Raw genomic sequence first — 25,202 nt, 5'->3', positions numbered from 1 at the left:
CAGAATAGAATTAAATTAAACTGATTTCACAGTGCAGTTTTTTAAAGGTGTCTAGTGAGAGCAAATAAACAGCAAGTTGCATATTATCTCTCATCTGTGGTCCTTGCACACACTCAAAACTATCCCTAAAATGCTCCAAAAGTAGATGTCATATTCTTAATTCTTCCAGCAATTTGGTCCAGTGCAGTGAAATCATGCATAAAGCTGCCACATTGTATTTTGGGAAACAGCAGCATGTAGGTAGAAATTTTTTTCTCTATTTAATGAAATGTATTTTCATAAAATCACAGAATGGCCTGGATTGGACCTTAGAGACCACATAGCTACAACCTTCCTGCCACAGGCACAAGCACTTTCACTAGACGAGGCTACTCAGAGCTCCATCCAACCTGGTCTTTAACATTTCCAGTGGTAGGGCACACACATCTTTTCTGGGCAACCAATTCCAGTGTTTCATCACCCTCACAGCAAAGAATGTCTTCCTAACATCTAATTAAACTCTCTTTCAGTTTGAAGTCACTCCCCCCTTGTCCTGTGACTACATGCTCTTGTAAATACTCTCTTTATATGAATCTGTGCTGCTTCCTAGAAGTATTTCCTCCTAATGTATAATACCGAGTCTTGTATATAAAGAACACTTAAAAGTATATCCACGGATGTAACTGTTGCTTTATAGCAGCACTGCCAGAAATGCTGCTATAAAGCAGCATACCTTAGAATTTCTGCTGCTTCCTACCCATGACTCCTGCTAACAACTACTCAAAATATCCCATGGACTCTCCATTATAATCCAGCAGTATTTTCAGATTCATCACATTCCTTACCTAACTCTAGCAAGCCACTTACGCAATTTGTATCTGCTGAACATGGCACACCAGTGCAACTCTGCACTATTGGTTCGAATACAGAAACTCTATCCAATATAAATAAAAGCTTTGCAGTGTCCTCTGGTTTTATAAGCAACAAGGATTTTTAAGTAAAACTAACATCCTTTTCCAGGAACACAAACAGCTGTTGAAAGGCAAGTAATGTTAAATACCACCCCCTCCTCCCACACCTGAAGTAGACACCTCCAGATGTTTGACTTCACCTTGTACAGGGGAAAATGCCTCTGTAGCTTTGGTGTTGGCCAGTACTCAACAGGTAAGAGATAACAGCAGGTAAGCAGATAAGTAGAAAAACTGATATGCAGAGCTGTAAAACAATATTGCCATTGCTCTACTCTCAGTATTATACTGAACTCAAAACATTCAGTTTATTTTGAAACTGTATTTGACCTCTGGAAATACAATATTTTAAAACTTTCCATAATTAACTTTGATTTCTGCATATAATTTCTCAATTTATGGTTACTTCTTAATTAAGAAATTAAAACCAGATGCACAATTTAAAAAATGGCTGTTAACTATGCAGTTCTTTATTTCCAGCTACTAATTAAGAACTCAAATACCACAGTAAGAGAGCTCTAACTTACCATTATGCTTTATAAAAGTTATTTCCTCATCTGTTTCAGAAAACAGTTTATTTTATTTTGCACCCTCAACTTCATTACACTACCAAGATCCAATTCCTCGTTTAATGTTTTTACTATTTCTACCATCATTTCTGCCAAGGACCTCCTCACTCATTGCCCAGGCTTTACCATGGCCATTATTCTCAAGGCAGGCAGAAAAAGAACACTGATCCTTCTACAAAACCTTTTCAGTCTGGATTTTAAAAAATGGACAGTGATGTATAAGGAAACAAAATGATGCTGATCAGCATGCCAGGCAATGAAAGCCCAGTCATTTGTGCTTTGTGAGGTAGAGGCCTTTGTGAAGCTTTTTACAGAATTCTCTGAAGAACAGTGTGGCTGCTGTGAAGGTTTTTATGAAGACCTTTATGCAAGCATAGGGGAAAGGCAAGGTAAGAATTAATGCACTCAGCTGAAAAGTGATGTGAGCACTGTAAAAGGTTGGAGCTGGCATCTTACTGAGGAAGTCACTGACACAAAGCAGTTACAGGTACTGAAGGGCCCTCAGAAACAAAATCGAGTAACTTCAACTTCGCTCAATAGAGAAGGGGCAGACAGAAAAGATGCAGTTTTAACTATTTTTAATCAATATAAAATAACCTGTGTAAAAACAGTCAAAGCTAGCTGCAATTAACTTTTTTTCAATGTGCACAAGATAGCTACAGAGCCATCTGACATTTCTTGGATGAAGGCCTGTGGAACTAACAACAGCATCAGATTCTCAACAGACAAAGGGGATATAGTTGAGCCATACACATCTCCAACCCCTCCAGTCAAGACCAAGGTCAACACAAGTTGTAGTGGAAGAGTGTGCACGCACACACACACACACTTTCCCATTTGAAAAGTAACAGGAGCACACACCACTCTGCATCACTCCAGCACAGATGGAAGCCACTGGTACAGCACTCATCAGCTGTCTCAGAAACAGCCACTTACAAGCTTACGTAACAAGTTTCTATGCCAAGGGAGTACACAGCACACATTAAGGCAAACCACTGAAATGTAAAACAATTTATAAAGTACTGCTATTTAATTCCCGTTCTCTACAACCTCCATATTCTTTCAAAAAATGTGTAAAAATAAGAGGAGGAGATGAGATTTCTGAAAAGTTCACATTGGACAGTTCTGGAAACAAACTTCACCTGGTATCTGTAAAGGAGCGCAAATGCTAGCACAACAGTTGGATTTGAAACCAGTTTTCCATTAAAAAAAAGGCAAACAAGGATACTGTAAACTACATCAAAATAGTTGCAGTTCACATTGCACGACTGGCCTGATTTGCTATCTTCTTTCCTGACTTGTAAAATACCGGTAGTAAGAAACAGCACAAAGGCTTTTTCTTAATAAATTTTAATATTAAGACCACTTTGTCTGGATAAAAACACAGTTACAAGTACCACACTACTGCAAATTCTGCATGATGCACAGTAGTGCTTGCAAGATTTGAGTGGCAAGACCATTTTGGAACTGTTTGTGAAAGATATGTCAAAAACAGAATATTGGCATAAGTAAGAATGTATGTTACCAGTGAATTTATTATTGTGAAAATATATCTGTCCCACAATGTACACCATTGTAAATAATAAAATGCAATATTTATGCACATCAAAAATATATGGGGCGAATATATACTCAGTTCAGCATTAAATCAGCAACAGTAAATAAAAAAAAATATTTTGGCTATTTTTCTATGATTTCATTTCACTGGAAATTTTCCAATAAATCACTCCAAAGGGTAATATTTGTGGTTCAAAACCATCAGGACAACAGTAATTCTGTAAAATAGTATGGATCTGAGAGTGACAGTCCAATCCTCCTGCCACTAGATTCAGATGCATTTGGCTTGTGCTCGCTGCCTTAGAACATGAGTCCAGACACCAAAAGAATGAACTACCACTATCACAGCCTGGACCACATTAGCTCATACCACGTCAGATCAGAGATGAAACATCAATAAAAGGAGATGACACTTTAAAAGCACCTGCCAGATTCTCAAGTATTAATTATATACACACATGGTAAAGTACAGAATACTGAAGGAGAGTGTACTGAATAGCAAGTTAAATGTTTCATTCATTTTCTCATTACTGCAATGGATATTCACATTTTCCACATTGGTCCAGGAAAAATACTGCAATCTAAGCATGTGATTTGATGCTACTTAAAGCTTTGTGATACTGTTATGTGTTTTCTTTATCTACATAACCCCCACCCCCACCCCCAAATATTACTGCAAAAGAACTCTATCTACATATAGAAATAACACAGACTTGATTCGGTGGCTCTTGTTTGACTGTGCTCTTGCAAAGAAATCTGCTAACTTTTCCTTGCCTTTTTAATAGCATATGTATTTCCCTGCCCCTCAGGCCATAAATGGTACATGATAAATCACTTCCTCAGTATTATTCCTGTAAAAATTCACAGTGACCAATTCTGAGAGATTTTTTTTTGGTTGGGTTTGGTTTTTTTAAAAGTAATTGTGCAATATGAAATTCATACTACAATTTTCAACTTTGGTAACTTACAGAAAAAAGATTTCATGCCGTTTAACTAAGGATCAGGTCAGGACATTGCTTACATTACACTCATTGTGCTGTGCAAGCACATCAGTTAAGGTTCATCCCTTTTCTTGAGATCCTGAAAAATTCTAATATTGATGAGAAATTGGCTACAATTTAAGTTGTGAACCTATTTAATTTTTCTTAGTATCTTTAAATACTTCCATCACCTAGCCTTAGTAAATTTTTACTTACTGTTTCAATTCATGGAATCCTGATCCCAAAGCAAACAGCCACCTACCCCTTCAACCAAATAGAAAAATCCAGCTGAGCCTCAACAAGTACATCTGAATTCTCAGAAGAGGAAATATTTTCTTGATTTAACAGCAACTGTACAATATTACAAACTCTGACACATGAAAAACAATCAGGCAATAGAAAAATGTACAACAGCTTTGGTGTTATACAAAATAATAAAAAAGACTGGACAGCAAGATACATAGTTCATTATCTTCTCAACACAGCAACTTCATCGCTGACTGTAAGACAGTTATTTACTTTTGATATTCTCTAGGTGGTCTTTCCACTCATGAAAAATCATACTGTATTACTACAATAAGAACTGTTATGAACACCGTAAAATAAGCTCCAAATTTTATAAAAACATCTTGCCTCTTCGCACTATTGCTTTGTGGCACATTGTCAACAGAACAGCAGTCCAAAATAAAGTGACAACTAGATTTAATAAATTAATATACTTTTTAAAGATGTACAATGCACATTCTTTTTAATCCAAGGTTTTAGGGTGTCAGGACACTTCTATATACACATATACAGACCTCAGACAGCATTTATAACATCAGAAAATGCAGATAAGAAACAGAGCCTTAACTGCTATCTGGATGCTACCAACAGAAGCCAAAACACTGCTGAGAGTATTATTGGGAGAGATATCCAAAGACAAAAAGAGTCTATGAAAAAAGGACATGGAAAGGCAAAAGGAAGATCAAGATGTTTAATATGACCATCTATTCTTGTGAAGACTGAGGTGGAGCTGTTGATGTGCCTGGTTTACCAGACTTCCGTTCATAATTCACAAGTCGTTGTCCAACAAGGTACCTGGGATCACAGTAAAAAGAGAAATTAACACAAGGTAATACTATTTTGTAACACAAATCCACTCTATCTCATTTGCTGCCAAAGTAGTTTTTTCATTTCAATAAAAAGTTATTCTATAAATTGTCAAGGAAGAACTTTAGCTGCTCCCTAATCTTTCTTAAAGGGAAAGAAAATATCCTGATGCTACTCCATGGAAAGCTTAAGGGCTGCAAGATTCCTTTAGTGGGATATTGAAACAGAATTTAACTATCTCAACAGCTTAACAGTTTTCATAGCTTTCACAGTATTCCTTTCTTCCTCTATATCATTGTTCCACACTTTTTGCCACCTAAATTACTTTTCATGCTTCCTATTTGCATGCTAGTTCTGTGTCTACAAGTGCCCTACACACCTATGAATTAGTTGCTAATCTTAATAACCCATAAAAAAGGTAATTAGGGTAACACCAAAAATAATGAAATAACAAAAAAAAAGATTCAACTAAGCAAGATAACCAGAAAATAATAGGAAAATTATTATTTTTATCAGGCATCTGAGTAATACAGAGTAATAATTACTGAAAATATCAGAAAATCACACAAAATTTGGTAAGGACGAAGTATCAAAACACCTGAACTGGTTAGTTAGACTAATGAGTAGAAAGAGTAAGAAAAACAGTTATGCAGAAAAGGTTGAAGAAATGGTTTTATAAGCAGCAGCTTGAGACATGATTTTAACTTCCGGGTATGTTGTAATTCATGACATGCATTTGTAATTCAAGGCTACAGATGAGACTAAGAGTCAGCTTCATTTGTGGGAAAAGGCACTTACGTTAGACATGGGGGAATGTCTTCTCTTTATAAAGACAGTCTATTTCTGTGTTTATCTACCTGAACCACAGATAAAACATCTGCCAAGAACAGTTTGTCTGTCTTAAAAGAGTCATTTGTCTGGAAAATTTCTTAAAAACCCTTTTAGTCCTAAGTATCTACAACACCTGAACTCAACCTGAAGTATTCACATATATAGAAATATATGTAAAGGGGAAAAAATTTTAAAAAAACCACTATACACTCACTTGTCATTTTTAATATGTTCATAAAGGCGCTTGAACTGGCGGACTTGGAAGGACAGAATTCCCATCAAAACCACCACCATAAGCAGAAAAGGATAAATGCGTCGCTGAACGAGGTTCTGCATTTCAGCAGTAACTCCTACAAAACAAGACACAATCCTTAGATAGTCTAATATTGCTGAGCTAACTCACGTATTTCTGCTTCTCTCTACTTGCTTGCATACTTTTTGTTGTACTGTAACTTCAGTAGAAGGGCTGTGAAATAAATGACACATCCATTTACATCAAAGATCCAACATGACAGCTGCTGTTCTTTTTAATCTGATGCACTATGAGCAGAAAGCTTTCCATTAACAGAGTGAAAATCCACTCTGGAGAAAAAAAAGCTTACCAGTTCTTTTTGCCTATTAACATCTGCTTACTGACTTCTTGTATCAGAAAAGTCAATGCAATAAAAGTTGGCATTCAAGTGAAACTGAAGAATAAAATGGGACTTCTTGAACATGTTGTTAACACCAAAACTAACCAGTACAAGACAAGTCTTGATGAAAAAGCTTATCTACCCTGGTTATAATAAAATTATTTACCTCAATTATGAGGAGATAGGAAAGCCTGAAAAAACCCTATATATTTAAAATTTACATTTTAATACTATTAAAACCTCAAAACAAACCCAAGATCTTCACCTGTTCTAAGCTTCATTTAGAATCTAACAAGTCAGAAAAAGATGGCCTCAGCTCAGTATAGCTCCTAGAGGAACTATAATCAAAGGCTGATTGTCCAAAGAAGAAATGAATTAATCATTCCTTTCCCAAACTAGCTAGATACCTAAAATGCACGGAGAAGAAATCAGTGTCTGCCCCTCCTCTTGGGTAAGGAGGGGCAGACAGATTTCTTCACTGCGGTGACTAGTGACAGGACCCAAGGAGCAGCCTCAAGTTGTGTTAGGGAAGGGTTTGGGCTGGGTATTAGAAAAAGGTTCTTCACCCAGAGGGTGGTTGGGCACTGGCACAGGCTCCTCAGGGAAGCAATCACAGCACCAAGTCTGACAGAGTTCAAGAAGCATTTGGACAATATTCCTGAACAGGGTGTGACTCTTGTAAGTCTTTAAACATTTACATTTGTCAGCAGACGAGGACTTTTTTGGTTTTGTTTTTTTTTTTTTTTTTTTTTTTAAACTAGAGATTGAATCTTTATTTCCACAAACATATTTACACTGCTGTAAACCATGAGATGACAAACAGGTGTTCTGAATGCATACATACCCAGTAAAGGTACAACACCAGAAGCTATGATGTACGGCACACACAGGGAGAGTAAGAGGACAGAGATTACAGGTGCTGCCAGTTTACGGATGATGAAGTGTAAGTCAATGTTACGAATCCCATTTGCATATACCTACAATGGAACAAGTTAGAAGTAGAACAGATCCATTAAGAAAGACTTGCTTTGCACTTACAGTAATCATTAAAAGGTTTTACACAATTCTTCTTATGAAAGGAAATGAGTGTTCCCATGGCCACAGTTGAAGAAGAAATTTACATCATGAAGGTTCCAGGAAATAATTTAAACAATGCCCAAGAGACCAACTTAATCTGGAACAGAGTTGTGATTTAGTTGCAGGAATGCAAGAGACCTTCTGAAAGATCATTTAATAGAGCTGTGGACAATGATTTTGTGGGTGACCTGGGATCACTTTGCGCTATTAACTTACTAGAAGATTAAATTTTGTAATGGGCAGAAAATAGGATCCTATTTTGTACTTGGTGGGGTAGACCAGAGCCTCTGTACATAGAGCCTGTGCCTGAAAAAAAGGCCTCCACAATTCTTAAGCCTCTGCAGTTACTACCAAAAGCTAAGGTAAAAACGTAACCAGATTAAGCATGGGGAAAACCCAGTTTTGAACGCCTACTAATTGGTTTCTGCTAAACAATGGCTTCTGTCCCACAGCCTGGAAGGCTCAGGAGAGTGTGTAAACTTTCCATGGAGAGCGTTCAGAATGGAAGAGGGAGCCGTGGTATGCATCAAAACATACTCCCAGACGAAGACTGTATTTCTGCAGTGTGACAGCTGAAGTGATATAATAACAGCCTATGTGCTAGACTTACTCACGAGCCACCTTGTGTACAGAGGGTGGGACATGCACCACAGGCATCACATACAGTGCAGGGCTGAAAAATTACCTTCTGACAAACAACTGAGATACTTCATCGAGATGACAACTATGGAATTGAACGGTTATAACCAAGAAAAAAATAGTTCTAACAAAACAACAGGCCATGTGACTCTGAGCTGCTCAGAGAAACTGTTCTGTGTTGCTTAATAATCAAAGGGGAACAGAAATTGTGTCTTTCATCTCCACTGATCTATGAATGGGGTAATCCCTACAGCTGCAAAGAAAGCAAAATTCTGTGTTTTTGACTTGTGGATGTAAATACTGTCCCATATTTGGACACACAGACTTCATCTGAAGAAATAATCATTTTTTTCTCACTTTATTACAAACCTGAGAAAAATGCATATATGTATACAAAGCATTTTCTTGAATTCAGATTTCTGATTTTTTGTTTTACTTTTAAGTGTACCTTAATGGATTAGGCTATACAATTTAAAGGGTTTTTACAAGACTAGTTGAATTCTACTCATTTACTCCATTACTGCAAGAGTAACGCTGTTTTCTGACACACAACCGGTAACATAAAAAATGTATTATACAGATAATTCACATGAACAATTTTTCCCTACCTGTTCAATAACAGTTTTCAGCCACCACTGGGGACCCATCAGTGTTATGGCAGCAATTATTTTGGCATGCAGAACTCCAAGAGCCCAGTCCTAATTTTGTAAAAATGTATAGTGTTAGCATTAACATATCTTTAAAAAGTCTGACAATAAAAGCTTTAAGAGCAATGTGTTAATATTGCTTATAAGTGAATATATAATTACTTTTCCATTTACATGGGACAAAGACATTACACCATCTGCAAATTCCTATGAAAAAGAGGATGCTCTCAAGATTAACTGAAATCTGTAAATGTACCTCCCTGGGACCAGGAAAATAACTACTTCTATTAAACCAAAGGCAAATACAAAATAAAAGCATCAGACTTAAAGCAATTGACTAACATTCTGGTTAAAAACTAATTTACATAAAGGGAAGTTAATTTCCTTTCTCTATAGAAGAATAGAAAAAAGATACAAAGATGTTCACATGCATCAAGAAACAAGTTATTTTGAAGTTTAATTATTCACAAAACTCTACCTGATGTAAGAAAGTTTAAAGCAAGATAATGCTCTTAACAAAAAAAGCCATACTCTTTGGCAGAAAATTTATGATGTAGCATAAACTGCAATTATTATGGCAAGGAATTAGGACACTGTAACTACTGGCTTCTAGTAAACACTTCACATCATAAGTCCATCCTTTCTGGATTACAGATATTTGTAAGAGATTTTCAATAAAACCCACCAAAACCAGAATGCAAAACATAGGCTGATAAAATAGAATAAACAGCCAAGAACTGGTAAGACTTGGGACATCATAGACTAAATTAACTTTCTTATCCTGCTGGGGAAATACATTTTCTTTTAACTGATTATTTAAAAAGACAATTTTTGTTAATGTCAATTCTAAAGAATTTTAAAAATTGTTACAAAAAAGCACCAGTCTTAAAGTTGATTCATGTTTATTTAAGGATGCAACCTCTGCAAACTCTTTCGGGAAAAATGGAAATTAGTCTCAATTTTGATAGTTCCTTGTTGATTTACAACAAGTCTCAAATCCCACTTATCCTATATTTTGAAGAAGTTCTGCTACATGAAAATAAAGCTTTTCAGTATACTTCTTTTAAAACTTCTAAAGAACAAATATGCGATAGTAAAGAATTTTTATAATCTCTAGCATTACAAATTCTTTCCAAAATTGTTTGGAAACCATGATCATCTACCACTGTAATTATATGTTGTCCTGATTTTCTGGTCATCTACTCAGCTCAAAAATAAACTTGGATTTTAAAATAATAAAATAATTAAATTAGTAGCCAAATTCTTTGCATTACGGCTTTCAAACATTTGGATATTGAAAGTAAATGAAAGCTTAGGGTGGCTTAGAAAGTCACTGTCCTGAACACTTTCTTCTTATTTAGTAATGGCATTTTAGATGCTCTGAGCTATGGTCCCCTCACTTGGGTCTCATGGAGTTATGACTTCTTTCATAATTCAGCCTAGGTGATGGAAGCATGTGTCATTCAATCCACTGTATCTTCATTTAGTCTCCCAACTTGCAGGACAGAAATTTGCATTCAGCCTGTGAGACTTGACTGAAGAGTAATAAAACACAACTACCTCAAATTTTTGTATTAATGATTTGACAACTCAGGCCAAAATCAGCATGACCCTAAATAATTTAAAAATTACAATCATAATGTGCCTCATCACTGAATTAAAATCTTACAAGGAAAAAAAAATGACCAGAACCTCTTGCTGCATAACTGTATGCAGAAAGCTTTCCAGAACGATTAGAGTATGTACATCTGTGCATACATACATATAGGTATACTAACTTCTTACATAACTTTACAATTATGCTACTGGAAAAATAGCTAATCACTGAAATGCAACCTTTGATGTCATCTCACAACAGTTCAGCTTTTCACAGTTTAAATTCCTCAGCATATCCTTTTGGTTCAAGTAATTCTCACATCCAGACTGGCTGCCTTTTCTCTGCCACATTAAAACATATTTGCGGAAAATGCTCTGAAGCACTGAATCCACACAAAACAAGGCAGCCCACACTCCTTACACAGACAGAAGCAAAAGAATGGGAGTAACTGACCTGCCAAGGGTAGAAGAGAGGTGTTTGATCCAAAGGAACCCTCAAAGGTGCAACGATGACCAGTTCAAACAAAAGACCAAGCAGAAGTGGAACCACACCAGCGAGCAGTATAGCCACTATCAATGTTTTCATTATCTAAAAAACCCAAAACATTTAATAAATTTATTTACCAGAGGATTCTTTGTTTAAACTCAAAAATGTAATTAGAACTACATAAACACACAGCCCTGGTAAAAAAACCCCAAAATGACAGAGACCTCTATTTCACACATATACACCCTTAGAAACAATTATTACTACTTACATAGTTTTGCAATGCAAGCTTTCAAGATTGGGTCCTATTCCATAGGAATAGGAATTCCAGAAAAAATCATGACTGTGTCTACTAGTATTCATATAGTTCTAAACCATAAAATCACACTGACTGTTATCAATAGGGAATACTATCCAATGGCACTACAATACATTGCATATATGCTCATATGTTGGGAAATTGAAAAAAAATTTCCAAAACTGCCGATTTTTCTCTGGAGCAAAACAAACCCTAAAAATTCAGTCATTATGGACTATTTGACTTAAAAATGCAAGACTCAGAACACCATACTTGAAACTTTATTTATTCTAAAATTGTCTTAATTTAACTGCATCATACAAAGTAGCCTGACTTAATTAACATGCTAAGGAGAAGCAGCAAAGAACAATTAGAAATTATGCTTTAGCTCTGAATTTTCTTGAAGAAGCTAAGATCTTAAAGAAGCTAAAATCAAAATGATGGATGAGGTATTTGGGAAAATGATAGTACATGAAGAACACGTACATTGTAACAATTCAGTAAGCAAATTAAAATGTTTATAACAAGATACCATTTAGGCTATCAATGTTTAAAGGAACTAGCAAGATATCTCCTACAGAAATCCTCAAAATCAAAACCAAGATAAAAAGGTGGGGTATGAATTTGTTTTCATGCTGAGAAGGTCAACTCATCATAATTAATATTTTTCAGGAAAATACCTTTTATTTGAACAACACAAGTTCAACAGCTGATAAAGATCTTTCTGAAAATATGCATCAAGCTACCTTGTAGAGACACAGTCATAATCTATCAGCTTTATTAGGTTATTCCATTTGATAATTTCATGTAACTAAACACGTAAATAGTTAAGCTTCCAGATTTATGTGAAAATGTCAATGTTTTTGAGAACACAACATATGGGATAATAATGCATTATATTCACCTTTAAAGGAAAACAGAAAAAATATAGACATATATTTATTTAAACATATATATATATATATATATATACACACATATATATATTATATATATATATAAGCATATTTACACTGATTGCCTTCCAAAAATAGTTAGCCTATGCAATGGGAATGTAAGCTGCAAAAGCTTCAAAATGGTCTGAAAAGCAAAATGTAGTATACATAACAAAGTAAAGCCTGCAAGCAAAAAATGAAACAAGTCCCATTAGCTAATTTTTTTGATAATTCAGTAGAACTTTTTCTCAAGACTCACCATGAGAGACCATTCTTTGACCTTCTGGAAAATGACTCTACGACCCTGTGGCATCCAGGCAACCAGCACTGTCACAGCTCGGATAGTCAGCCAACAGACATAAAGACCACAGGCAGCTGTGTACAGTTCATGGATTTTGGCAGTCCCCGTCCAAAACGACATTAACCACCGGCCAGCAAACACTGAAAACACAAGCACTGTTACATACAGTAATGCTTCTGGATGTATTAGGGAAGGATGCTTATTAAAAAAGTACTTATCAAATTTATCTGAAATATCCCTGCATAAATATTATTCATCATAAAACAGTTATTTTGGTACTATAAACATAATGTATAAATGTGTGAAGCACTATGCAAACAGCTTCAAAAATTATGCCAAATAAACACATAGAAATCCTTCTCCACCTAAATTTTCATTAGGACAGCAATGCTACCTAAGCTACAGCAAAACAAAGCACTGTTCAGAGCCTAAACACTGATCCTCAGAACTGCAACAGCAATCATGAATTAGTGTGTGAGCTTGAACTTAAATTATATGAGCTATCTTCGGGTTGTTTCACTGCCTCATGTAATTTTTTAGGACTTACTGATGGGGCTTCTGAAGTTCTCTGACAAAAATGGGAGACTGATTTGTCACAGTTCATTTTTTTAATAGTGTTTTAATTTCCCTAGTATTACAGAGGAATTATTTTATGTCCTACTACTAAAACTACTGCAGAATTTATAACTTTGATCTCAACACATTATTGACTTCAGGATCATTAATAGAACAAGGTATAAAGTACATGGTATTACAGCAGACGGGTTATGAAATTTACACTGGTTGACATAGCTTCATTTACTCCAAATTATTAAAAACATACCGAGTGCTTTTGAAGTACTTATTCAGACATTTTAAAGTTATATACATGCCACTTCATAAAATCTCCTAGTGATGTGTCAAGATCACAGAATCATAGAATATCTCAAGTTGGAAGGAACCCCTAAGGATCATAGAGTCTAACTCCCGGCTCCTTGCAGTACTCAACAATGACACCTTCAGAATATTTAATTCAAGAAAATACTGTAGAAGACCTGGAAACTATCTATATATTTTACTTCTCAAAACAGTAAAATATGTGCAAGAGTTTCAATTATTTTTCAATCAATACTATTGAGATTGAAGCACCTGAAGCCCTGTCCTCAGAGGAAAATTATTCTACAACAAAAAGGGAATAGCAATCTCTGTCATTTAGATTTTTATATTACAAGTTGATGACAAATCATTAAAAATGAGACTAGTTTCTATACTTTTGCCTTTTGACTTCAAACAATGGTTTCAAAACATCTGCCACAGTTTGGCATGGCAACATACTGAATTGTTTGTAAAGACAGTTTACCGTAATAGACTCACCTGGTAAGGTAAGGCAGATAAGACTAGCAATCAGTAATGTTATGCACATGAAAACAATCAAAAGAAATATCTGAAAAAGGGAAAAAAAGAAAGGAGGGGAAGTTCATAAGAAAGTTATTTAACCAAACCCCAAGAAACCCCAGTACAAAAAAAAATACATCATCCTAGAAAGGCAGCTACACTAGGATGTTCAAATAATAACTGATGCTTCACTGTATAAATAAATCAGCAAAAAGAAACCTAATCACAATACATGCAGAACACCTGTGGTGGTGTGTATTTCTAAGACTCTCCATTAACTGTTCCAACAGTAAAAAAGAACATTTGAATCCAGAATGACTTAAGTTCTTTGCTTTGTCACATAAAAAGCCTATCTCTTAATTTCTGCACTGAGCATCATGACTCTCATATAATCCCAAAAGATTTCTAGCTCTGAATGCCATATGAGCAAGACAGTGGTTTTATAAGGAAAACCTTGCTGACAAAGTTATTCTAGATGTGCTCAGACTTTCTGTGACCAGTGAAGCTGGTTACTTCTCAGCCAGGTTCTCATCTTACCAGAGAAATACCATGTACTTGACTTCCTCAAATATTTCTCAAGCACCGCCACAATGAAATTCTGCTTCACTAATCATCAAAGCCATACAACAAGCAAGCTTGCTATGGGAAAGCTAACACTTCACCCCAACAGACTACTGAGAGAAAGTTAAATCTGGAACACACACTTTCCTTGACAAGACATTTGGGTACCACAGGGACCTAATGTTAGCTATAACTTCCATTCTTCAGCTATACCTGAAAGCACAGTAAGTGAGCTGTGGTGAAGTTCATATTTATCTCAGAGTTCTGCTAACAACAAAACAGTTATCTATTTTAAGCTGTATATTATTCTAGAAATCTAAGTATTTGCCAATAAAATTTCCTTTCTAATTTTAGGGATTTAGAATGTTCAAGTATTATAGAATGCCTTTCTATGTTTAATACAGATACAGAAGCAACAGAAGTTCTCTGTTTACTCTCTTAATAAAGCAAAGTAGTTTTAAATACACTTCAGCTACAAGACCAAAGTACAAGCTACATTCCCCCTTGAAAACCATGCCTTGTTACAGGTACACTTGAACTACCTGTCTGAGAGGGGCTTATTGTCTTTTCCTCCATTACTTACTGTAAAGAAAATAAGATGTCAACTGACACATAATACTCAACATATATGGGACCTATAAATAAAATTGTAATTGAAGGTCTTACATTACAGGCTGAAAAAAAGCCTTATATGAGCATAACTGCAACTCTATGTTTTTGAAAGCTGCAAATGATATAAAACAGGACCCACCATGTGACTTCTGACAACGTGGGTCAAATCTTTCTTAGGAAAAAAAAAACTTCTCAAATACCTTTTTTCTTTCCTCTTGATGTGTTAGGTATACATACCCTGAGTGGGAATTTTAAAGGCCTACGATAAGGCTGGAAACCCACAGGTCCTCCTTGTTGAAGTATGGCTTGATGGGCTGCATGGAGACCTTCTCCCACAACTGGAATGGCATTGTTATTGCGAGCATGCTGGTTGTTAGGTTGCTGATTTGCATTGTTTTCGTTCTCTTCCTGATCACCAAGTAGGTAAGAATGAAGATCCCTGTAACAATCAACATTTCAGTTTTGTTCTGTTTGATATGAATGAGAAACTTACAGAAATTATAGGCCTACTCAGAATCTATACAGGTTGCAAAAAACTAATACAGGAGTACTGGCAGAATCTTGATTAAGTAAAATAAGCCTTTTTTGGTAACATACTCAATGTCATCATAAACACAATTTAGAAGAAAAATGCTGGTGTGGATGCAGTTAGAATACAATCACAAGGAAAGATCACTTATGTGTTTGACTGTTTTAAAAACACCACCTGGTATTAAAGATGCTGTGCACATGAAAGGAAAATTACAGGGATATTTTAGTTCTTGTAAGCACACAGCTCTACTGACAGCTTTTATGTCACTGTCACTAAGCTCTATAGGAAACAACGGCCTTCAAACCTAAACCATACAAGGACAGTGCTGCATTGCTATGAACCTGCTGTCAGAAGTACAGAGACAGGCAGAGTCTTTCAAGAAGATTCTAAATTACTCAAAATCTGTTCAATACTTTTTAAGAATATCAATCCTAGGAAAAAAAATCAATCTATTTTAAAATTATTCTGTTGATGTTTTCCACATATACATTTAGCAAAATTTGAGTCTGATTAAAAATGAACATTTAGAACTTTATTTTCCTCAGCTTTAGCAGAGTAAGATTTGTGCAGATATTCTATTAGCAATGAAATTTAACCAACAGTTTGCTTTTTGGGAGCAACAGAGCAAAAGACTTTCATCTGTGCTGAACTAAAATTGCTGAAGAGGTAATTTGCAATTGTCCTAAAGAGCTGCAACAGTGGAGTAAGAAAAGCCATTTCTATCATCATCTCTAAATCTCTCTTGTTACACTATACTACACACAATCAAAACTTGGAAAATAATTAAAAACTTCTTCAAAATGCAAACTAAGAGAAGAGCCAGTGAGCAGAGTTTCCTTATGAGAAACTAAAATAAATATTTTGGATTATAGTGAAGAAAAAAATCTATCATTCATTCACTCACTTTCTCAGATATAACTTGGCAAAGAATAGTTCTTGATCCTGAGAGTGCAACGTGGCGGGAGAATGCCAATATACTTTGAAGTTAAATTGAAAACTGTACAGAAACAAAATCAACCTTACTTTTTTCTTGACTAATCTGGCAAACAACAGATGAACTAAAAAATAATTTCAAGTGCTAGAACTCTGTCTGGCAGTACTATAATTTGCTTTATTTGACAAAGAAATGGTTTTATCCTTTTCTAAAGTCTGAACTTTAAAACCCCTAATTTAGGTTGCTTACTTCTTCAGGTCAATGTTCTAAATGATTTTTCTTTTTTTTTTTTTCCTTCTTATAGTAAGAAATCCAAGAAGTGCACATGAATTTTATTTAGATGATTCATGGAAACACACTGCTGACATTTATGTCCTTATTTTCATATAATAGGGAGTTAAGAAGATGTCAGTCATACTTTTACAGATTCCTTTCACTAAGCAAATGCTGTAATGGTATACCAAAAGAATTAATTGTCAAATGCTAGTTAAGCAGTACATATTTCTACTGCTTGGAAGAAAACAATCATTATAGAAGTTTTTCATAATATTTATCTGCAGAAGAGCTATTAAACCTCCTTGCTGGGATAACCTTCTGGAAAGCTGCCTTCATGCTTAAAGGCCAAACTGGGCACAGTGGTTGTAGCTGATTTTGGATTTCTGTACTTACAGCAAGTATCCAGCAGTAACAGTCCATGCTCGTACAAGACCTTTCAACCACTGTCTTGTATGTCCTTGCTCTAGCAAAGCTGGAAGCACCACCTGAAGCAAAAGCAGCTCTAGGGAAAGTTCACTTACTGGAGCATCACTGGAAACAATGGGAAAAGCACGAAATCAAACATACAGAACATTCTAATAGCAATCCTTTACACTGAATCCTATTAATGCCACCATAATACAAAATTACATTGGATGCCAAAAAGGAAAATTCTTAGTTTTTTGCTAAGGTTTTTCCCTATATACTACCCTGAGCAGAGAGGTTAGGCACTCTGGCATATAATAAATTTAGGAAAAAACATGGAGAAAGATTATATCTAAGAATACAGTATGTGTCTCTATTTGCATCTATCATTACTGTTTGAATTATTATTCAGAAATAGGAAAAAACTGCTATCATTAAAAAATGCAGTTACACATATTCTTTTACTCCTGAAGCAATGACAATCAGGAATGAGTGCATTAAAAAAGCAAATATGAAAGGAACTTCACTATTAGAAAGTTGAAATGGGAAGTATTTTGAGGGCATAAAGCCCCACACAGTTATCTTTATGGAAGGAATAGAAAATGCTTCTTTTTTCAAGTAGCTTTTAATTTGTCACATTGTATGATGTAGCTGCATCCTTTACCCTTTATTTCTCTTAGAACAATGAAGATTAGATTAATTGAAAACAAAATAATATAACAAAAAGTGTCACTTTAATGCTCAGGGAATGCAAATACACTTTTTCCAGTTATAGAAAGACTGAAAAAAACCCCTATCTTTTAAAAAATAAATGCTCACCTGTAGAGCATAACATTATATGGAAGAAAGTTAGGTAGGAGATACTTAATAATGCGTATAGGAAGCCAGAGCATGAGCAGTACAATTGATCCAAAGACAATCTGCAATTATAAAGTAAACAAGTTAGTCCAAAAAGTAGAAACTACCAAACCTGGTTTCCCACCCATCTCTGACATGTTCCCTGGGTGTGGTGGGCTAGCCCTGGCTAACAGCTGAATATCTACCCAGCTGCTCTCCAGCTGAAGGGGAAGGAAAAACAGAAGGCAGGCAAGACTGAGATAATGACAATTTAACAAAGAAAGCACCAAGTATGCAATCAAAACAGTAAGAAGAATTCACTCTCTACTTCCCATCAGCAGACAGACAATCAGCAATTTCCTGGAAAGTCAGGAAGACAAACACCTTAAGCATGAACATCCCCTCCCAACCTCCTTTCTCACTGCTCTCTTTTACTGCTGAGCATGATGTCCTATCCCTTTGGTCAGTTTGGGTCAGCTGTTCCAGGGACACCCTCCTTCCAGCCTGCAGCTTATTCACTGGAGGTGAGGGAGCAGCAAAGAAAATGCCTGGATGTCGTGCAAGCACTGTCCAGCCATAGCCAACAGGCCTGTGTTAACAACACTATTTCAGCTGCCCATTCAAGGTGCAGAAGGACATTTGCCACTATGCAGAAAATCAATTCCATCCCAGGCAGACCGGTTGACTATGATGCCCTCACCAAATAGGACTGCAGCTGAATAAGCACCAGAATAACCATGCTGACAGCTACAGCAATGTCAGAGAGTTCTTTCTTCCCCCTTCCCCAACACCAGAATTGTTTATTTTGTATTCCTCTCTTTTCTAAGTGGCTGACTTCTTAACCAACTTGCTGAAGCGTCAAAGACATTTCAGTTCCTATTTCTTCACATTTCAAATTGACTGAAAGATTGAAATTCAGTAGGGGACATCAAGTGCCTGAAGACAATGCACTTTTATGAATCCCGTTTCCTTAAGGAACCAGATGAAAAATTAAGTTTGAAACACAATCTTACATTTCATATAAATGAAATAGAGACTAAAGATGTGAAAAAAAAATTGTGTTTAACTATGTCAAAAAGAAAAACTGAATTCCATTCTTCCTCAAAAAAAAATAGTTTATGTCATACACTAGACATTTCTTTAAAATACAGAGAGAGCTTGAAAGGTGTGATTTATTCTTTGAAATGGTAAATGACTACCATTCTGGATGCCACATTCTAGTGAGGCTAGTGAAAATTCTGAATTAATTAGCTGAGCAAATCAAAAGGTGAAGTTCAAGTAACTGCCTGTTCCAATACAGTGTGACAACATAAGTGAGACCATGAGCAACCAGTAGATCTTGGCTTGTATTTGGGCCACTTGATGTACCACGAAATTTCAGGCAACTTAAGAACTACAATTATCTAAGGACAGAATGCTCAGACAGGTGGAAAGGTCAACTCCACTCAGATACTGAAGGGCTCTCTAACAGAACCAGGATCTCTCTGAGCTTTCACCGCTCAAAGCGTCTCAGGTGTAACAATACAGTACATCAAAGAATGTTTCTGGTGTGTCAGTTTACACAGTTCATGTAACATTTATGTCAAAGACAGCCTGCGACCCTTCCTTGACTGCATGCTCAGGAAATCTCAGACAAACAACTAAAGGGAAAAACCTCTCATTGTTTTCACTATCTTACAATGATAATCTGGAAACAGACACCACTGGCTACAGCAGCAGAATCCAATCCAAAATCCATCTAGAAAATTACTCTCCCCTGCTGCACTACTTTGGCTGAACTGGACACACAACATTTACTGCAGTAACTGAGGGCATCATGAAAGTTACAGGATTTACAATATCCATTATAACAAACACTTGTTTTCTGTGTATACAAACATTTTCTGGGACTTTGCATAATATACTTGGTTTAGAAGAGAGCTCTGAAGTCCAACCAATTCTCCCCAAACCCCTGCTCTGAGCAGATCCAGATACATCAGGCTGTTCAGAACCTTATCTAGCTGAGTTTGAGTATCGAAAGATGCAGATTCTGTTGGCAACCTGCTCCAGGTACCAGTTCACTTCCATGGTGAAAATGGAATACTGTGTATTTCTTTAAATACACAGTACATATGAAGCTTTATTTTCAAATAAAGAAATCTTTCTGGTAAGTCCTTACCACTGATAAGATAAACCTCCTGAGATGCCTATAGATGGGCAAGTGAATCATTTCCTGCACAGGATTGAAGTCTGGATCATTCAAATTCCTGAGAAACCATAAGACACCAGGTCTCAATACCTGAAGAAGGAAATAGAAAACAATATATGAGGAGAATATAGTCTTTGTATTTATTTTTCATTTTGAACAACATTGACGCAGAAAATAAGTAAGAGGGTAAAACAGGATTGGTTGAACAAGATTCACCAAAATTGCACAGAAATAGAACAAAGAAAGTATTATCACAGGGTACTAGAGAACCCATAACCAAATATGAGCTTAATTTTCAAGTACTGATTGGCTTTAAACAACTAAAACATATTTGGATTAATATGAAGGCAATGCTCAGATTTAACAGCTGAACAAAAATCTCTAAGTAAAATGTACTTAAAACCATGATTTTTCCACTGCAGGAAGTACCAGCATGGCCCTTTTAACATATAACTGAATCCAATATACACACAAAAAATGGTAGTAGCAATACCCACACATGAAAGATTTAACAGTTCTGTATGTAAGCCTCTAACTGTGTTACATACCAATCTTGTTCTTACAGACTCACCTCTCTTAGCAAAAGGATGAAGGATGCAAAATAGAAGACGTAAACCATTCCAACCAACCAATGCAGAAACATTGTGGTGCCTGGGGCAGACTGAAAGCTCAATTCTCTGTCTTTCAGAGTGGCGTCAAACATCTCCTAGAAGAAGGTAAGTAGTAAACAAATATGAATGAAGTTCGGCAAACATCCACAACTACTCTCTTGCTTACTGTAGTTCATATCCTACTAAGCATAATTTACATCTTTGCTTTAACACAAAAATACACCATTTAATTAGAGAAAAAATGGAGTACTTATGATAAGAACAGCAAATAAAGATCAATATCTGATTGATTTATTTCTTCTGACAGAAAGAAGAAATATGTCAACTCAATCACTAGCAGACTCTAGATAAGTTACAAATCAATTTAAACAAAGTGGCACTTTGATGGAAGCAAATAATTCCTAAGTAAAATTCTATTTCTACCAAGGCTGGAAAAAAACTAATTTTGTTCATTTCAAATTTATCACTCAGTAGTTTTCAGGACAGAAAAACTGTCCTCAATTCCAAGCAAATGCAGCAAAGATCTTTTTCAAAACAGAAAGAGACTGGACAACTTAAAATACGAAGTCATTACCATTTCACATAAGACGGCTACATAAAGAGGTTGATTCAGTGCACAAGTTTGCCTGTAAATAAGCTCATTATCACAGAGGTCTTGTAACAGCACTAAAAAGGATTAGGATCTTGTTATTTTAGTAATAGCATGTTAATTTGTATTTAGTAACATAAAAAACCCCAAATTAGCATTAGGCAGTACCTAAAAAACCCTGGAAATTTCCCTCTGGAAATGCTGTTTATGAAAATAAATGCTATTTATGAAAATAAATGCTGTTTATGAAAATAAATGCTGTTTATGAAAACAGCATTTACGTCAAACTCATATTAACAGCTCTCTTCTCATGAGAACTTTTTTTTTTTGCTTCAAATATAAACAGTTACAAAAGATTTTATCGTTATTTGTTTCTGTTCTTACCAAGGAGCATATATCCAACCACCAGCCACAGATGAGAGGAAACACACCAATTTCAACCACCACTAACAAGGAAACCTTTAGGAAAAGAGAAAAATAACATCTCACTAGTTTAACAAAAATTGCTAAGGAAACGATAATGTCAGTTTAAATTGAGAGGGTTTTTTTTTCCCCACACAAAAAAATTAGGATTACCTTGACAACAATATAGCAAACTCCTAGTAAACGACGCGATCGCTGAAACTTAACAAGAGCTGCCAAACCCTGAATAGCTTTGTCAAGAAAATAACACTGGAAAACACTTTGTAACAGTCTAATATCAAACACTATATTATGTTGCTTTTAGTAACAGGAAATTTAATAAAAGAGAAAAATTAAATAGTAAGTATGTGTATTGTCAGGGTTCTATTTTCAGAACTGGCTGAGACTCCAGTAGTAGAGTCTTACTTATTTGTGGTAGATGAAAACATCTGCCACAAATAAGTAAGTTTAAAAACTGAAGATCTACTTTAAATAGTAGCTTTCCCTTCCCTTCTGTCTAAATCAAATTCTCACCTTTTCCAAGAAAAGCTGGATGCAACTGCACTTTGGAAGTTTGTTTTGGGGTTTTTTTCAGGAGGCAAAACCTACATGCTAATTGACTAATGTTTTACACTTGTACTGCACATTGGTATACTGATGTAGAAAGCTGATGGTAACTCTGTTTACTTTTGAACAGAAAATTGCTAACAAATGTATATTCTTTCAAATTGAAGCTGATGTATAAAAGCATGCAGATTGAATGCAGTCTTCTTACTTGTGACCAAATAAATCCTTCCAGCTTCCAGTACTTTATTTTCTACAACTAAGAGTAAGTAGTTTTCTCTGAAAAAGTAATAATGAGAAAGAAATTCTTGCTGCAAACTCTCAGTAGTTCAGAGACATAACAAAGAAACTAAAATAATTCTTATTCAAAAAATCTGGCAGATCAAAAATATTTGTATAAATTTCCCATCATACTTCTTTTTATAATCTCTCTGCTGCAACTACAGTCCACAGCAGAAGCCTATGGATAAAAAATGAGGATAAAATAATTCTACACTCTTCTCCTCAGACAGATCTTCAAGCAAGCATAAAAGCCTTTGATTGTGTTGTTGAGCATGTGGAAGTATTTGAAAGCAGACAGTCACACCGACAACTTCTAAATCTCCAAGAGAACAGAAGAGACCTTTTCTTCTAATTTCACCAAAAGAGCAGAGAAAAATAGTGAGTTAAGTGCACCTGCATCATGTCTGCACCGCCACAAAGCATAGCCAGAAAAAATTATTTACATGTAAATCTGAACCAGGTAACTACTGACAAAAGGATACATGACAAACAATTAGAGTCACTGCTAGAAGAACATATCCCACGATAGTTGTAATCAGGCCTTCAAAGTGAGATGCTTGGACCTGGAGCAAAGAGGAAAAAACGTGTAAGTTTATCAGTCTCTTAGAAGATTACATCATCTCCTTTTTATGTAACTAAGATAAATTCCAAATTTCAACTCTTCAAGAAGCATGCCAAGTTTCTCTAGTTTTTACATATTTTAATAATCTACTACTATTTTTGTGTATTCATCAAGAATAGATAACGTTTACATTTACATTACAACTACTTTCTTCAAACTCAAAACAATCTCAATATATGAAACAAAAAGTGCCATCTTACACTGTTTCATTCATCCCCTAGTTTCCTCTACTTATCATCATCCACTATGAAAATTAGTAAACAAGTTTAAAATGTACACAAGGAACAATAGGCTGTTAAAAATCCCTGAAGACGTACACAGTTTTTACAAACAGTAAAAATCTCACTTGAGATGTAAATAATGGAGGAAGTGGAGAAGAGTGGGACAACATGTTTAATCATATACTCAAAAAGGTTGAAGGACTAGTAAGATGACATACTCGAAGTTAACTTTGCAACCACAAACAGAAGTAGAAAGATGCTACAAAAATATTGTGATCGAATAAACAGTGGTAGTTTATTTTTCATTTTGAAATTATAAAACAGTACTCACATATTCCTCAAAGCCCAGGCCAACAATGGAGAAATGACCAATGTGGTATGGACAAAATGCTGTAAAACGTAAGCATAAAGGAGAAAATAAGTCCATGAAAACTGCTAAATGAAGCCTTATTTGTAGGATTAATATTGTAACATGGTATTATTCTACTTGAAAATTTCATGAAAAAATACAAAAATTAATTTCTGTGCAAGTATTTACAAGTGTTAGATTCCTATAATTTTACAAACACTGAAAATCAGATCAGAATTTGCACTTAAGGACTAAAACAATATAAAACTACACAAAATAAGAGGACAGTCTTTTCCTTCTTACTTCATCTTGCACTCTGCAAATTAATTCCATTTCTCAGTGTTATGTACTAGGCTGGCATGTGTCTCAGACTCCTGTAGGAAACTATGCTGTATACTCCTTCTTTCCCATGCACTAAAAGACTTCAGTAGCCATTTTACAGCCTGGTGAGATGGGACTTCTTTAGCAAGGCTTCAGTTCTAGTGCTTTAATACTTAAGAATAGTTAAAATATTGTGCAAATTTCTGCAGGGCTTGCATTTTTCAGAGGGAACAGGAGGGGGAGAAAGATGACACCCAGTGAAGGGATGAAGAGCAAATGAGAAGTCTTTTACTTTGAACTAATGCACTGAAAACTGTTCATTATTCCTGAGAACTCACTCCTGACCATTCTGAGGTTTCAGGAGAAATGCATTAGAAAACACAGCACTTCCTCATTTTTGGAAACCTGCATATTTGCAATAAAATCAATTTTTAGTTACTTTATCTCACTCAGTTGTCTTCCAACCAAGTTATGAAGGACTACAGAACTCAACATCAATTTTTTATAGGAGCAAAGTGCATCAGTATAAAGTGAAGGGGCTGCAGAAGTGGCAAACTTTTATTTTCACCTGTATTGTCTTCACTACATCGTGGTAGCCCACCCTGGGAACTGCTACAGACTAAACATTCCCTCAAAGGAAAAGTGCAGTGATTTTCTCTCCCCTCATTTCTGTATGACCAACATAAGAAAAATTCCAACTTCAAAACCCAAGAAGCAAACAAACAAACCAACAAAAAACTACATTAAAAGATTTATCAGGACTCATATTACCCTAATCAATGATAAGAAAAGTTTTAATTTATGTCTCTTTTAGGAAAATCTGCTGTTATTGGGAAGAGCAAACATGTAAAAGATAAAGGGAGGAATTGAGCTCTCCCTGCCCAGCAAGAACAAGAGGAAGAAAAGTGAGATGACAATGATCACACTCACAACT

At 35.5% G+C, this 25,202-nt stretch overlaps 1 protein-coding gene across 3 annotated transcripts in view; it reads right to left on the bottom strand.

Annotated features, from left to right (window-relative positions):
• Positions 1–5,015: 5,015 nt before the first annotated feature.
• Positions 5,016–25,202, bottom strand: part of MARCHF6 (membrane associated ring-CH-type finger 6) — a 42,624-nt gene continuing 22,437 nt past the window's right edge. For all 3 annotated transcript variants that reach the window (XM_068196775.1, XM_068196769.1, XM_068196762.1), the window contains exons 11-26: positions 23,930–23,988; positions 23,238–23,318; positions 22,084–22,152; positions 21,892–21,966; positions 20,879–21,013; positions 20,278–20,397; positions 18,102–18,202; positions 17,271–17,408; positions 15,373–15,574; positions 13,942–14,011; positions 12,547–12,728; positions 11,022–11,156; positions 8,933–9,022; positions 7,453–7,585; positions 6,191–6,326; positions 5,016–5,133 (exon numbers count right to left, since the gene is read on the bottom strand). In XM_068196775.1, the coding sequence (XP_068052876.1) occupies positions 5,043–5,133; positions 6,191–6,326; positions 7,453–7,585; positions 8,933–9,022; positions 11,022–11,156; positions 12,547–12,728; positions 13,942–14,011; positions 15,373–15,574; positions 17,271–17,408; positions 18,102–18,202; positions 20,278–20,397; positions 20,879–21,013; positions 21,892–21,966; positions 22,084–22,152; positions 23,238–23,318; positions 23,930–23,988 (1,817 nt within the window). In that variant the 3' untranslated portion in view covers positions 5,016–5,042. The remainder of the gene's footprint in view (positions 5,134–6,190; positions 6,327–7,452; positions 7,586–8,932; positions 9,023–11,021; positions 11,157–12,546; positions 12,729–13,941; positions 14,012–15,372; positions 15,575–17,270; positions 17,409–18,101; positions 18,203–20,277; positions 20,398–20,878; positions 21,014–21,891; positions 21,967–22,083; positions 22,153–23,237; positions 23,319–23,929; positions 23,989–25,202) is intronic.

This window comes from Anomalospiza imberbis, chromosome 1 (genome assembly GCF_031753505.1).
Source record: "Anomalospiza imberbis isolate Cuckoo-Finch-1a 21T00152 chromosome 1, ASM3175350v1, whole genome shotgun sequence".
NCBI lineage: Eukaryota > Metazoa > Chordata > Aves > Passeriformes > Viduidae > Anomalospiza > Anomalospiza imberbis.
This window is presented reverse-complemented; position numbering and strand designations above follow the sequence as displayed.